At 33.2% G+C, this 16,123-nt stretch overlaps 1 protein-coding gene across 3 annotated transcripts in view; it reads right to left on the bottom strand.

Annotated features, from left to right (window-relative positions):
• The window catches only part of Tbc1d19 (TBC1 domain family member 19), an 84,324-nt gene that overhangs the window by 8,269 nt on the left and 59,932 nt on the right, over positions 1-16,123 (bottom strand). For 2 of the 3 annotated variants that reach the window (XM_048784298.1, XM_015482014.2), the window contains 3 exons: positions 10,609-10,641; positions 6,720-6,829; positions 4,450-4,541 (listed from right to left, as the gene is read on the bottom strand). In XM_048784298.1, the coding sequence (XP_048640255.1) occupies positions 4,450-4,541; positions 6,720-6,829; positions 10,609-10,641 (235 nt within the window). The remainder of the gene's footprint in view (positions 1-4,449; positions 4,542-6,719; positions 6,830-10,608; positions 10,642-16,123) is intronic. The other variant, XM_015482015.2, reaches the window with a different exon arrangement.

Genomic DNA, 16,123 nt, shown 5'->3' with positions numbered 1-16,123 from the left:
AGAGAGAGAGAGAGAGAGAGAGAGAGAGAGAGAAAGAGAGAGAGAATTTTTTAACATTTATTTTTCAGTTTTCGGTGGACACAACATCTTTATTTTATGTGGTGCTGAGGATCGAACCCAGCGCCCCGTGCATGCCAGGCGAGTGCGTTACCACTTGAGCCATATCCCCAGCCCTGGCCACTAGATATCTTAATACTTGAAAATTGCATTTGACTTTTAAGTCTAAATAAATTATTATCTTCAACTAGTTTCATTTCACTAAAATTCTGAATGTATTATACACACACACACACACACATATATAACATATAGATACACAGAAAACAGAACATCTGTTTTTTTTTTTTTTTAAATGAAGCTTACTGGGGTATAATTCATGTTAAGTAGAATGTGCCCTTATAAATATATAGTTCTATGAGTTTTAATAAAGAAGAACCAAATGAAAATTGTAGGACTAAAAAATACAATAACCCAAACCCAACCAACCAACCAAACAAACCCTAAAACCCCAGAGAAATAAAAAACCAAATTACTAGATAGATCTGATAGCAAAATGGGAAAGTCTGAGGAAAGAATGAATTTGGGTATAGGTCAACAGAGAAATGTCTAATCTGAATCATAAAGGAAAAAGTATTGAAAAATAATGAATAGAGCTTTGAGGACCTTTGGGACATCATCGAAGGTTAACATTTATGTCACTGTAATCACAGAAGAAAAGGAGAATTTGTATGGTACAGGAAAAAAAATTGAAGGATTAATGGTTGAAAACTCCCCAAATTTGTCAAAAGACATAAATGTATAGATTTAAGAAGCTCAACTAACCCTAAACAGGAAAAATTTTAAAAGTCCATGCCTGGCTACATCATGATTAAACTGCTGAGAACAAAAGATCTTGATAGAAAGCAGAGAAGGATTAAAATTATTTCTTACTGTAATGTTTAGTAGAATTTGCTAACGAAGCCATCCAGGCCTGGAGTTATTTGAAGTATTATATGATTACTTAAAGATATATACTTTAATCATATGGTACCTATTGAAAACAAATTTTAAAAAACAGTACAAATAATAATTCAATAGCAGAGTAAAATTGAATAAAAACTACTCAAATTTCAAAAGTAGGCAGAAAAAAAAAAAGGATACATGGAACAAACAGAAAACTCAAAATAGTACATTCCATACCAATAACATTATACTATCCACTTAAGAAATAAAGGCATTGATAATTGATAGGTTAAAAGTTAAAGAAAGAAAAAATATATCATGAGAATTCTAATCAAAAGAAAGTTAGAATGGCTATATTAATCAGGTAAAGTAAATTTATTACTAGGAATAAAGAATGACACTACAAGATAGTAATAGTACCACAGTTCTTCTAAAGACAGACTTTTGAATTATGTAAAGTAAAAACATATATAACAGTGAAAGAAGATGACAACATCCACAATTAAAACCAATAGGAAAAGTAGATAGAAAATTATTAAGGAGGGTATAGAAGTACACAGAAAACTTGTGCTACATTATCAACAAACCTGGTTTTATTGACATTTAGAAAACGTCAACACTTGTGGGACGAAAAATTCTTTTCAAGTACACATGGAAAATTTGCCAAGATGTATATGCTAAACTTCAACAAAGTTAGAAGAATTGAAATCATATGAAGTATGTTGTCTAACTGTAACAGAACTAAAATATAAATCAGTAACAGAAAGATATTATTCTTTTCAAATATTTAGAAATTAAACAATATTCTTCCATATAATCAATGGTTAAAGAGGAAGTCACAAGAGAAATTGAGAAGCATTTGTGAATTGAATGAAAATGAAAAGACAACATATCAAAATTTATTACGTGGGGTAAAGTGATACTTTGAAAGAAATTTATAATATTAATGCTTATATAAGAAATTTATAATATTAATGCTGAAAGGTCCCAATGATCTAAACACCAACTTAAACAAGTAGGAAGATAAGAGCAAATTAAGCCTACAGCAAGTATAAGGAATAAAGGAATAAATAAAATAGCAGAAATCAACAAAATTGAAAAAGAGAAACAAGAGAAAAATCAATATAGCCCTAAACTGGTTCTTCCAAAGATGAATAAACTAAATAAATCTTTAGCCAGAATCATCAAGAAAAAGAGAGAGATGAAACAAATACCAATCTCAACAATCAGAAAGGCGAAGTCAGCAATGATTCTACAGATATGAAAACATAAGTAAGAATAATTAGGGAATATTATGATTAATTATGTGCATAAATATAATAACTTAGATAAAATGCATAAACTATAGAAGCTCACTCAAGAAGACATGAATAACCTGACTAGTTCTATTGCTATTAAAGAAATTAAACTCAAAATGAAAAACCTTCCAATTGGATCAGTTCATTATGAAAACCTTTGAAAAACTGATTTATACTATGACTATAGGAATTTTAATATTTCCTTCTCCATAAGAATGTCAATGTTTGTCATAAGTCATTGAAATTTGTTCCTTTTAATGATTAAAGTGTATAAATTAGACTAGGAAAAAATACCAGAATTTTAGTTTTTTAGCAATAAACTAAATGTGCTCAATTTAGTGAAAAAAACATAGTGTAGAGAAGACAAATACTACACTATTTTATTTCCCCTTAACTCTTTCAGTGGCCTCAGAGTAAAGCTCTTTTCAAATGGTGTCTTTTTAACAGAGAAACATGGTAGCTCAGAGGAGAAGACAGGAACAAAACACTGATAAATCATTTTAAAACTTCAGACATGGTATTTAAAAGGAGACAAAACCAGGGACTGGGGGTGTAGCTCAGTAGTCGAGCGCTTGCCTTGCATGTGTGAGGCACTGGGTTCAATCCTCAGTACCACATAAGAATAAATAAATCAAAAATGAAGATATTGTGTGCATCTACAACTGAAAAAAATATTTAAAAAACGAGACAGAATCTATAATATTGAAGTCCAGAGCTATTCACCTATAACTAATACTGAGATCAGAGAAGAAAATTCAAACTTCTAGAAGGAGAAATCATAGGATAACCATTAGGTAGTTAAACAATTTGGTTTCCTTTAACAAAAGACTTTAATCTGTAGAACTTTCATAGGATGTTCTCTGATCAATTTATTCTATCCTGGCTTAATTTTAGCATTATCACATTTCTCAGGTTGTATTTGTTTCTACAAATGTTTGCTTCAGTTTTGGCTAATATTTTTCCTTATGAATAGAAATTAGTTCATTTTGGTGATTCTTGTACCAGAGATAAAGAGCCTAATGAATAAGATTTTATTAGGATTTTAGTAATTCTTTCAAGAATTTTTTGCACATTGCAGTTACAATTACTACTTGATAATTATTATTTTATAATAATAAAAATTGTTAGCTTGATTTTACTGAAGAATTACTATATATTTGCAAGTGCTTTACCGATGAAAAAATAGCTTTCTGATGTGAAACTATTCTTGTTTGTGTGTGTGTGTGAGGGTTGCTTTGTAGCTTTTATTAACTCCACAGTGAAATCCTATGCTCCTGAAACTTAAGAACCATATTTCTATTTAATTAACATACATACTATTATACATGAAAACTACCAATAAACACTGAGGCAAGCAGGGTGTAGTGGTGCACACCTGTAATCCCAGTAGCTCGGGAGGCTGAGGCAGGAGGATTTCAAGTTCAAAGCCAGCCTCAGCAACTTATCGAGGCCCTGAGCAACTCAGTGAGATCCTGTCTCAAAATAAAAAATAAAAAGGGCTGCAGAAGTAGCTCAGTGGTTAAGCCCCCTGCGTTTAATCTCTGGTTCCCCCTGCCCCACAAGAAAACAAAAACAAAAACAAAACTGGGGTAAAATAAGGAGATTTTTAAGAAGATAAGGTTGTTGTCAAAGAAGCATATCATTAATTCCCTGAATTAGAATTTACTTGGTTCTTTGTTTTCTAATACTTGTGTTACTTTTATTTTTATTATTTATTTAATTTTTTGTTCTTTTTAGATACACTTGACAGTAGAATGTATTTTAATATATTATACATACATGGAGTATAACTTATTCTAATTAGGATCTCATTCTTGTGGTTGTACATGATATGGAGTTTCACTGGTTGTGTATTCCTTTATGAACATAGGAAAGTTATATCTGATTCATTCTACTCTTTCTTATTCCCCTCCCCTCTTCCCTTCATTCCCCTTCGTCTAATCCAATGAATTTGTACCTGTCCCCGACTCCTTATTTTGTGTTAGTATCCACATATCAGAGAGAATATTTGGTCTTTGATTTTTTGGGACCGGCTTATTTTACTTAGTATGATAAGTCTCCAATTCCATCCATTTACTCACAAATGCCATAAAGTCTTTTATATGGATGTGTAATATTCCATTGTATATATGTGCCACATTTTCTTTATCCATTCATCTGTTGAAAGGCACCTATGAATCTATTCTTGTTAAGAGAGAATAATACTCACGGTTGAGCCCCAATTTCACGTAGATGATAAAAGAGTTGAGGGAGATATGTTTGAAGAAGGGTCTCAAACAGCAAACAGAGTGACACAATACCCTGGATATAATTATGAATCATAAGAGAAACGGGTTAGTATTTAAAAATTAACTATGCCAACTCATTACTCAAAATGGCAAACAGGACACTATGAACAGAAATAGTCCTTATATTGTTGAAAGGTCAAAAACAGGGAATGCACTAATGGATCTCTAACAGTGTATTTAAAGATATATTTTATCTCTCTTTGTGTACTCATAGATATGCTAAGAACTCTCCTTTTAACAACAGCCTCCCTACTAACCTCCTATGTAATACTCAGAGAGCCCAAGGTAACATCACTTTACAGACAACCTGCTACTTTGTAAGCTACATATTATTATGAACATCCAACAAAATTATTATTATTTCTTTTTTTTTTCTGAATTCATTCCAGTTTCCAAGTATTTTCCTGGTGCTATGACCACATCCTTTACTCTCTCCACATGTCTCTCTCTTTCCAGCCTCACCCTCTCAGGAAAATATTTGCTGTTCTTTTCACTCCTTCTTTGAAAAGACTGAGTGCTGACTGCTTGAAATTTGCATCAGGAAGTTATCAAACAAGAATGTTTGATTACTTAGTATAAAGTTTTTTTTAACTAAAATCTACTTTTTGTAAAGAGCATTATTTGTAAAGTACAAGAAGTAACTAAGCAGATGGTTTTTCAAGTGTGTTTATTATTTGACAACTCTGAATAAAACCTTTTTTTGCAGCTTAGCATTCCTTGGGGTTGATCTTGGTAAAGAAGTTTTAATCCTCTTTTTGAATTTCTGAAGAAATAAGTTGACATGGCTCCAAATAGTTCAGTGTGGCTGCAAGCCAGAAAAGAAGACGGCCTGTCTTTATTCCACTGAATAAACAAAGGGTAGGGCAGGGCTGACCTAATCAATTAGCTGAAAAGGGACACCTCAGGGCCAGCATACAGAGAGAAGGGATATACAGAGCTGCTCAGGGTCAGGCTTCATGCTCTGCATAGGGAGAACACCATGGAATGAATTGGAGGGTCAGTTTTTTCTTTTTCTTTCTTTCTTTCTTTCTTTCTCTCTTTCTTTCTTAACTCTGAAGCATTACATGACATAGAATATGAGGTTAAAAAAATCTGATTCTAACAAAAAACTATTAGAGAAGAGACTTATTGATATTAATTATTAACATTTCTGATTATTCTATATTAACCATTAATGTAAGGTAATAACTAAATCAATTCTCCAAGAAGAAGCCCAAGATAATTGGTGGTGCTTTGTTTATCTGTGACTCTGTTACTTGACAAGTTTCACTAGCAATGCAGGAGAACAAACTGTATATAAGAAATGTGCAATAGGGATATAGTCTTAAAATGGGAGCAAGGGGACAAAGAGCAGTTATTTGATTAGCAGCAGTAACACAATCGTCTCTGTGGAGAAACATGGTAGCCTTGACACATATTCCAATTGAATACTTCTAGAGAGGCAGTCAAGTTAATCACAGGTAGGGCAAACTGGATTCAAAGCTGGGGAAAAGCATAACAGAATGAAATAAACACTGCCTTTACTCAGGTTTATAGGAAGGGGGAAAAGATAGCAGAAAGGAGCAGAAAATAAAACAGATAAAAATATGCAACTCCTGGTAAGCTTTTCCTTGACCCTCATAGTGAGGTCAAAGGTGCTTTACAATGAATAAATACAAAGAAAACATCTATCTACCACAGTAATTGATAAGTAGTCTAATAAGAAACTGAAAAACAAGACACAAATAAATGTTTGATTTTCATTAAAAAAGAAGAGATGATGATAACTATAATTATAACAATGAAAGCAGCAGCCATTTACTTACTGAATACCTGCAATGAGCCAAGTCTTAACTACCCTCCGTGCTTTGTAGACTGCTCTATAGCACCACGGATGATATTGTACTAACCTCATTTCACAGATGAGCAAATCAGCAAAGAAGGTGGGCATCCTTGTCAAGGATAGTAACGCAGATATTCTATGTTTATTCTTTGAATATATAAAGATTAAATTAAATGTAGTTGAGAAGAAACTTTTTCCTATTACCAAAAATATTTAAATATGATTTTCTTCTCTTTTGTTTATTCTACAGAAATATGTTGTTTGAAATCACAAACTTTATAATTTGGCTTTATAATTTGAGTAGGAGACTTTTCTTAAAGGAAAGAACAGATTGGAGTATGATAAGAATCAAACTTTTTATGAACTTACAGAAGGATGAGAAGAGATGGAATGGAGTCTGAAGAAAAAACGTACATACATCTCACGGAATATCTGATACAATTTGTAAGGTTCATGATATAGAAAACAAAGTGGTGCAACTGAAAGAAAAAAAAATAATTGATAATACTTCCAAACTACTAAAAATTTTAAAATAAGCCCATGAAATATGAAACAATATGAAAATTTTATAATAATCATATTCATTTATAAACAAGTTTAAAATCTTATCTAGATTTTTCATTTTGGCATAGGTGAAAGTGGAGTCATTAAATTATAAACTATTATCCCATTTTAACAGTAGGCTGAGAATGACAGAACAGAATTATATAAGGATACTAAAAATTAAAAGTAATATTCAAGAACTGCATAAAGTCCAGTCCTTTTTTTTTTTTTCTTTTACAGTATTGGGGATTGAACCCAGGAGTGCTCCACCACTGAGTTACATCCCCCGGACCTTCTATTTTGAGACAGGGTCTTCCTCCATTGCCTCCGCTGTCCTAGAATTTACAACAGCACATTGGCAACTCCTTTTTTTTTTTTTTAAAGTAACAAGAAAGTGACAATTAGACAACTCATTTTTACTTTGTCCCACAAAAGACTTAAGCAACTTTTCAAAGCTTTTAATTTTGAGTCAGGTAAGTTAAAATATGACTATCTTTTAGAATCAAGGACTTCAATTAACACAATTTGAAAATAAAGATTATGAGTAATATTTTGACACTATTGATCTATATTAGCATATCTCTATGTAGAGCAAGACACTTTTCATTGACTTACAACAATGCTCTGCCAGAGAACTTATTTCTCTAGTGAACACTGAAGTACATTTTCTTCTGCACCTAGTTCTTGGCAATTACACACAGGTGGATCAAGTCAACCAGATATCCCACAGCAGGAAAGTGCTACTCTGGGAGACTGACCTGACCACAGGACTATTCTATGCTGACAAACATTGTCACACTTGCCTTCTTTTCAAGCTTCATGAATTTTATGTAGCACAAACACATTTATTATGTAGAGAGACAAAACTACATTACTTATATATTAATTTTGATAAAAATGTCTTTCTTTTAGGGTTATTTAAATGATATAAATTCAACAAATTAGAAGTTCTGAGACTTTATAATGTGCAGGTACACCCCAGAAGGCAGTGGGCATTAAGTAAGCAGGATATCAGGGAGCTGATTTAGATCTCTTCTTTTTGACAAAATGAAAGGAAAAATGGTAGACTGTTTTAAATGTCTGTAAGTATAAAAATTCAATTATCTGAGATAAAGAGCAATACATACAGTATTAATGATTAATAAGTCACTGAAAACTATCATTGCCAAAAAAAATTTTACATTTTCTGAAGGGCGAGAGAGAAACATTTTGAGATAGTTAAATAAATATAAAAATGACTATATACATACACATAGAAAAACATGTAATATATATTTTGTAGAGAGACATATAAAGTTTAAGAAGACAGGCATGTCTTACCATTAAAAAACTAACTTTAAAAACTTATCAAAATAAGTGGCCACTTATTGAAGTTGCCCAAATAAGGGTATTCCACACATTTTAAAAGAATAATTCATGTTCTAATTGCAATAACAATCTAAGAGAAAGCAATGTGGCACAAATACATGGCATTAATATAAATTCAAAGTGAAAGTTTAGAATTTATTTTCATTTTAAAAATGATGCATATTTTATAGCTATTTATACATAAATTGATACATAAAAATCTATAAGCTGAATCTGAAGATTTTATGAGTTTAGAAATTTTTAGTGACCATTTCCAATGAAGGAATGAAGAAAAAACTTTAAAAAAATCACATTTCTAAAATACATTTATGATACAAAAAATAAAATTAATTATTAATCATGATAACACAATTGTTTATGCTGAATTTCCTTATATAGCTATGAAATAGAAAAACTTTATTACATATAATATGTAAAAAATCTTCTACATGATTTAATTTTTTTAATCTCAAGCATTTTTCCTTATTTGGCTCTTACATAAAAATAAATTTAGCTTATTAGTTTATTCAACAAATTAAATACTGTATTGTAGGAATTTATTTATGAAATCATAATAACAATTATATATATACTAGTCTATATAAATGGGAGAACAGAAGGCAATTTAAACTAGAGAAAAGTTTTGAATAAATTTTTGAAAATTTAAGTAGCATAACTAAAAAGTAAAACAAAAAACAGAAACTAAAAGTGAAGTGGTGAAGTATTAACTTGAGTTTCTTAGGGATGATCTATGATTATTCTAGATACTCATTTTAAATGACTAGTTGCTATTTAGTATCTGTAGTTGCTTAAAACAATTTTCTAAAATGGTGCACATAAACCTACACAAACATTTTGCACCATCTATTTCCTTAGCTCATGTTTTCTCCTTAGCCTACTTAAATGACCATGAAAGTGAAAAGTCAGATCCTAACTCCAAGGATTAAAACAAAACAAAACAAAAAAAACACATTCTTTTTGTGGTACTGGAGGCTCATTCCCATTCCTTTTAAAATTTTATTTTAATACAGGGTCTCTTGAAGTTGCCCAGATTGGCATCAAACTTGGGATCCTCTTCCCTTAGCATCTTGCATAGCTGGTATTACAGACCTGGGCCACCAAGCCTGGCTTAGTTTTTGTTTTTTGTTTGTTTGTTTTAATTTTGTGGTTCTGGGTCTTGAACACAGGGCCTGTGCACACTAGCAAGTGTTCTACCACTGAGCTATATCCTTAGCCCTCCATGATATATTTTGAGCACTGACAATTGCTAGAAAATTTAAACTTATGCAGCATCAAGTATTGTCAAATCACTCAAGTACGCCTAAAAACTATTTACTTGGAAAATCCCTGCAGTTAGAATTATTAAAAAAGGATAAAAGGCTAATATTTGTTATTATTAGAGGTAAAAAAAGTTGTACTCTCAAGCTTTGTAGCTTTTCTATTTTAGATTTTTCATATTTATAAAAAATATGTGGGAAGGATACTATGTTATAAAATTTTATTCAGTATTCTTTTCATTGTAAGTTGTTAAAAAGTTTTATGTCATTCACCTTGACTGTCTGATGGAAACATGAAGGTGCTTTTATAAAAAGAAAAGTGCTAATTTATTGCTGATTCTTTTTACAAAGGTAAAACATTTAAGTACTTCTGTTTATTCTAAAGGGAAGGGGTAGAGATAAAGGGGACAATAACAAGTTTATGTGTGATACATGAACATATTAAAATCAAATGATTTTAGTGTAGAGCATCCCTTCTTTTCCTACTCTTTGTTAAGCTTCTTGCATTTCTCACTCAGTGCAAGTGGGGCCCATGAGGCACTCAATGTTCTCACTCTTGCACATGCCTTTTCCAGAGGATGACCAAATGCTCCAATGTCATTGTTGCTGTGCACACCAGTAATCTGGAGAAATCATGAGCTCAAATTCAGTATTGTTTCTCCCTTCAGATTCTTTCTGACCTATTCTTCTTCTTCTTCTTTTTTTTATTTTTAAGACTCATATAAGAATTAGTTCAGGAATTTAAGCAAACTGATTTTATACCTATTAGAATTAACAATGTGTGTCTCTGTTTCACTGGGTTAGAATCAGATGGTAAACCTCAGAAAAAAAAACTTAAGAGTATTCTATTTCTAATCTATGCAACAATCATCAACTAAACAATTACAATGACCTATTATTTTTGATTTTTAAAAATTGGACAGATAAACAAATACTAAATTCAATGTTTAGAAATGCTCATAATAATTTGTTAAGTGTGTGATGATATAATATACAGTGTTATCTTTATTTTTTCATTTTAAAAATGATGCATATTTTATAGCTATTTATACATAAATTTCCAACAATGAATATTTTAAAGCCCAACTTACCATACATGGAAAATCCATGAAAAGGGATGACACCTAAAAAGTTTAAAAAAGTATTTCTTTTCAATAAGTAGTATAACTCTGTTTATTAGATAAACTTTAAAGAATTAAAACCACAAATAGAATTAGGGGTTTAGACTAGAAATAAGGTTTTCAAGGCTCTTCTTGAAAAACATTACAGAAAACACCATGAATATTTAGGGAATTTACTACAAATTATATATGGGAGATGGTTTAGAAGAAATATTGGCAGGAAAATAGTACAAATTCAGTATAATCTTTGGCAAGAATTACAAGTAAAGTACACATCCTTTTCAGAGAAATACTCAAAGAGTAACTCAGTGTGCTAAACATCTTGTCATATTACAAGTGAAAAATCAGAATCTGTACAGACTAGGTTCAAAACAGTATTTCTGTAACATATATCACTATACATCTAACACTGCAGTAAATCAGGTTGCAAACAGTACAGAAGAAAGATGAGTTTACTTTTTTGAAAAATGGTATAGAATTGTTTTATTCATTTGACACATTTAGAGACAAAGACTTGGTGTTGGCAGGTCATCTAGAGTAAGTTCTAAGAAATGATAGTTCAGTCTCAGTTGAAAACATGTCCAGCAATAGGGGATGCATTAACTCCCAATGCCATGAGTATAATTTTGCACCGGTTAATTTGGGGAGAATTATTTCTCATGCCAAGTCAAACTCTGGCTCCCGGTAATGCCTATTTCTTATTCCTAGTTCTGACCACAAAGGTCACACAGACCAAGTCTAATTTATCTTCTAAAGTAGATGAAACTTTCAGAAACATTTGCTCTCTTTCTAGCCCCATCACTGTAGGCTTTTAGCTCTAAGACTTCATGAGTTTCTTTAATTACTCCTCAGATGAAGTGGTCTTAAATAGCTTCCTATCTAATTTTCTCTGGGCAAGCCACAGTTAATCATAGACCTTAACGGGAATGCCTAAAACCTCTTGGCATTTTTCTTCCTACATACCCCACAGCTAAGACAGTACATTTGGGAAGTGGTTTCTGGACCTAAGTAAAGGATTACATTCTTATCTCTGCTAAATTTTTCTTTGGCAAACCATTCTAATTGGAGATAATTCTGGATTCTCATGACTGTTATCTAATGTGTTCCTATTCTTCCTGATTTCACATTACTGGAAAATTTGATACATGCACTATCTATGTCCTCATCTAAGACAATATAAAAATGCTGACTAAGACAGGGTGAGAACTATAATTGTTACCAGAAACCGCCTGCCATGTTGATATCAGTTCACTAATCAGCACCATACTGCAATTAATGAAGAGCATGACTGGACATCAGCCAAACTTGGTTGGCTTCATCTGACTGTCACTTAAGAGCTCTGTGTGCCTTTGGGTAAGTTTTTCTAAGCTTCAGCTCCCTTATTTGCAAATCAGAGATAACTAGAACCTACTTAGGATGATTAATGAGATAATGACCATTGCTTAGTCATTAATAAATAGCTTAGGCCTGTAATAAATGTTAATTGTTGGTATTAACACTCATACAGTAGTTCACTTTTCTTTGTTTCTAGAAATATTTAATTAAAAAATAACATAAGAGAAATCTAATTATTTTTTTTTTCTTAACTAGTATGCCAGGCCAGCTTCAGAAGTTTGTTAACATCACAACCAAAAATTCTTGGGACCTAACTTTTCCCATCTCCCCTCAGTTTTATAGCACACGGCACAGATTTATATTGTCTAACTTTGGCTGAATCCTGTGGTGCTTATCAATTGTCTTATTGATCTCTATTTGATTTGCCAACATATTCTTTTGGAACTTTCCCACTTTGCAAGCACACCTTACTTTTCATGTATGAGAAGGCTGTCACTGACATGAATTCTTTTGGTCTGCTCTTTATATTTCATTTTTTCTCACTTTTATTCTCAGAGCAAGACATATCCCTTTTCATTTTCAGAGCTATTATCTTTACCTGTGCTTTGAATCCTGTTTCCTTGACTTTAACAACTGTTGGTAAGCTAAGGTCACTGAGCAGCTTGTTTATGTATGGTCTGTGAGTTAAGAATGACTTATACATTTTTTAAAGGATTATTTATAAAACAAAGAATAATATGGAACAGAGACTGTGGCCAGCAAGATTTAAAAGACTTACCATTTGGCAGGTTGTTAAAAACATTTGCCAATACCTGCTTTGGAATCCTGCTCCATCAATTATTCCCAACTCCTTCTCTATGCATTGTTCAACAAATATGTATTGAACACTATTCTAACTAAGTACTGGAGCTGACATTTTATTATGGAAAGGAAAGTCATCATAAAATAAGTGAGTACATGCCAGATAGTTTTAAATGCTACAAAGAAAAATGATGGAGGAAAGAGAGACGATGAGAGGTCCAAGCTAGGGAGGAGAAGAGCAGGCCTCACTGTAAAAGAGCACTGAAGACTGGGAGGTGAGACTCACTAGATAAGGGGTGACCTGGAAGCCCTGGGCTTCTTGTGATGATTGTCATAGACAGGGATGTTTATAGAACATATCTAATCTTGAGATGGACAATGGTGGGGTCTGTCTTTAGAAATGGATGGGTAAGTTCTATCAAAATATTTATCTCTCTCTTCTCATATATCACTGCAAAATTTCAGCCAAGAATATTATAAATATCTTCACATTATGATCATACTCATCATCAAAAGTCCATTTTCTTCCCAGACCCTTTTTGTCAAACAAATGTATAATCTCTCTTCTTCCTTTGAAGCCAACTTAATTTTTTAAAAAAGAAAACTAGTTCTATTCACTCCCTATACTTCCTCATATACCAGGAAATGCTTTCAAACAATTTTCCATCTCTGTGGTCCTAACTTCTTATTTATTGCTAAATGTAGAGGTCTCCTTTCCTTGAGCATTGTATTTAACGGCCTCACAGGAACTGAAAGTTCCTTCTCAAACTTAACCATACCATAGCACTGGTGACATTAGGCAAATCAGGCTCCTTATCACTGAGAAACTTCTGTTCGTTTTTTTGTTTTTGACTAATTATCTCTCCTGTCCATTCTTTAAGCATAGCTACCTTCCATCAGACTTACTTTCATTCTCTTTCTGTCAGTATTCTCATCATTAACATATAATCCAAATTTTAAAAGCCCAGTATTCTGAGCCTCCTTCCAGAGACCCTATTTCTATAAATGATTTGCCATCTCCCTCGTTTTTCAGGGGAGAAAACTTTGAGCCATTTCTACTCTGGACTCATCCCTTAGCCCTGTCACCAAAATGTCATATGCCCCCTTTTGGTTCTTGGGTGCTTAACTCTAATGTCAGCAGCTTTATTCTTCCTCCGTACCCCATAAACGCACCTCTAACTCTCCCAAATTGATTGTTACCCTTCCTGTCTCTGGGTGCAGGACAAGGACTATAGACAATATTCTCCACTTCCAGCCCTGTCCCTGATTCACCCCTTCAAGATTTTCAACATATTCCTCCTAGAAACATCTCTCTGACTCTTTCCCTCCTAGAAAGTCTCCTGCTCCTCACTGCAGGCAATGAGTTCAGGAGCACTTGTGTTTCAGCTGACTGGCCTGGCTGAGGTACCGCCCTGGTGTGCTCAAGATGCTGTGCAATTCTGGCTCCGCTACTTTGTGCTGGAGACATGTGGGTAAGTTTCTTAACCCATTTTCTCATCTCAAACTGCTCTTAGACAAAGGAAGTTAAGACTGGGCCAAGGGTCCTGCTCTGGCCCTCCTCTAGCTCTTCCTATCTCCAAGTCCATATCTTCCCTTATAGAGCACATCCCAGGCCCAGAAATTCCCAGGCCTTTTTTGGTAGAGTTACCCTACTGATGGGTGTATACTCCAGGACACAGAGGTGACAAAAGGGTGGCTATTTGTGGAAGCATGAAACCTGTACAAGATGAAAAGGGGGTGGGACACTATGGGCTAGGAACAGCTGATGAGTCTGAGAATTCTGAATTTGAACCTGGCCTTCCAGGTTGTTATAAAGGTATATGTATTAAGGCAAGAAAATGTAGTAGACTAACAGTTTATTAATCTGACTATAGCTTTTAAATACTTAGACATGATAGGTTGGCCTTTATTTATTTATTTTTTAATGTTTATTTTTCAATTGTAGTTGGACACAATACCTTTATTTTACTTATTTTTATGTGGTGCTGAGGATCGAACCCAGGGCCTCACACATGCTAGGCGAATGCTCTACTGCTGAGCCACAACCCCAGCCCCTGGCCTTTATGATACAAAGTCAGTACTTAACATGTTAGTTTCCTGCCCTTATCTTACTGCCCTATAATCAGTTTTTATTTTTCTCTTTACCAACAGAATAAATCCTTTGAGCACAGGAAATATTTCTCACTTATCTCTATCCCCAGAGATAAACAGTGCTCAGAAATATAACAGGTACTCATTAAATGCTTGCAGAATGAATATATGAAGCCCTAGAGCATCTACCTCTACCATTCTCAGCCATTTATTTCCTTACCTACTTAAAGGTCCTATAATCAATCAGGTTCTGATGAACTCTTTTCTATCATCCTGTAAGAACCTCCTGATTGGTAGGTATTCTTTCCTCCAAACCCTTAGCTCCCAAAGCAACTTTTGAAATGGTTCAAATTACCTTAAGAAAATATTGATGAACCATGAAAAAGACCTCTATGTCCATTATTTACTTCTGATTATTCATCTATCAATCAAATATTCACTGAGTTCCTACTCATTAAATTAGCCAATATATAAAAATCTACTCTTCAGCCTCTGGAGATATTAAAATGAACATGTCATTGTCCCTCTATTTATGGAATTCACATTATGGCCCTGTAGTATTGGCAAAATGACTACAGGGTGCAATTCAAAACCTTTGACCTGGCCTAAACACTTACAATCATGTCCTGAAACCTGAGATGCACCTACTTTCCCTTTGCCATTCCCTCCAGACTCCATACCCGGTGTGTCATAGCCACACTAGATGATTTGTCATCACCAGACCTCATCATGCACTTTTTGTACTTTGGTAGCTTTGAGCTTGATAATTCTAGATACTATCCATTCTATCAGAACCTTACCAAGGAGTTATAACCCCAAAGAAACATTTTCTGATCTCATAATCATAATTACATGTTCATCTTTTGGGTTTTCTGCCACTTTGTTCATAATTCCAACACTACTATTTCACCATATTTTGTTATAATTAGCTGGTTAGCAGATTGTTCAGATGTTGGAAATGTGTTTTATTTATCTGTATACATCTTGTAGTGCTATATACATACTGATGATGAATATATGTTTTCTAAATGAATGAATGGGGAATAGGTAAATAATTATGAACAGAGAAGAAGCAAGAAAAGTACTGTCTTTAATCAGAAGATTAGAACCCCACTGTGGGTTTAACACAAACCAGCTGGGTGACCTTAGGAACCAAACTCCAGGGCTTCAATTACCTGTCTGATGCGCAAGACTGTCTCTGAAGCATAAACTAACTAAAATTCACGTGAGTTATGTCTAAAATAAATCCAAAAAAATT

Source organism: Marmota marmota, unplaced genomic scaffold, assembly GCF_001458135.2.
Source record: "Marmota marmota marmota unplaced genomic scaffold, marMar, whole genome shotgun sequence".
Classification (NCBI taxonomy): domain Eukaryota; kingdom Metazoa; phylum Chordata; class Mammalia; order Rodentia; family Sciuridae; genus Marmota; species Marmota marmota.
The sequence above is the reverse complement of the archived record's forward strand: the minus strand, read 5'-3'. Positions and strand labels throughout refer to the sequence as shown.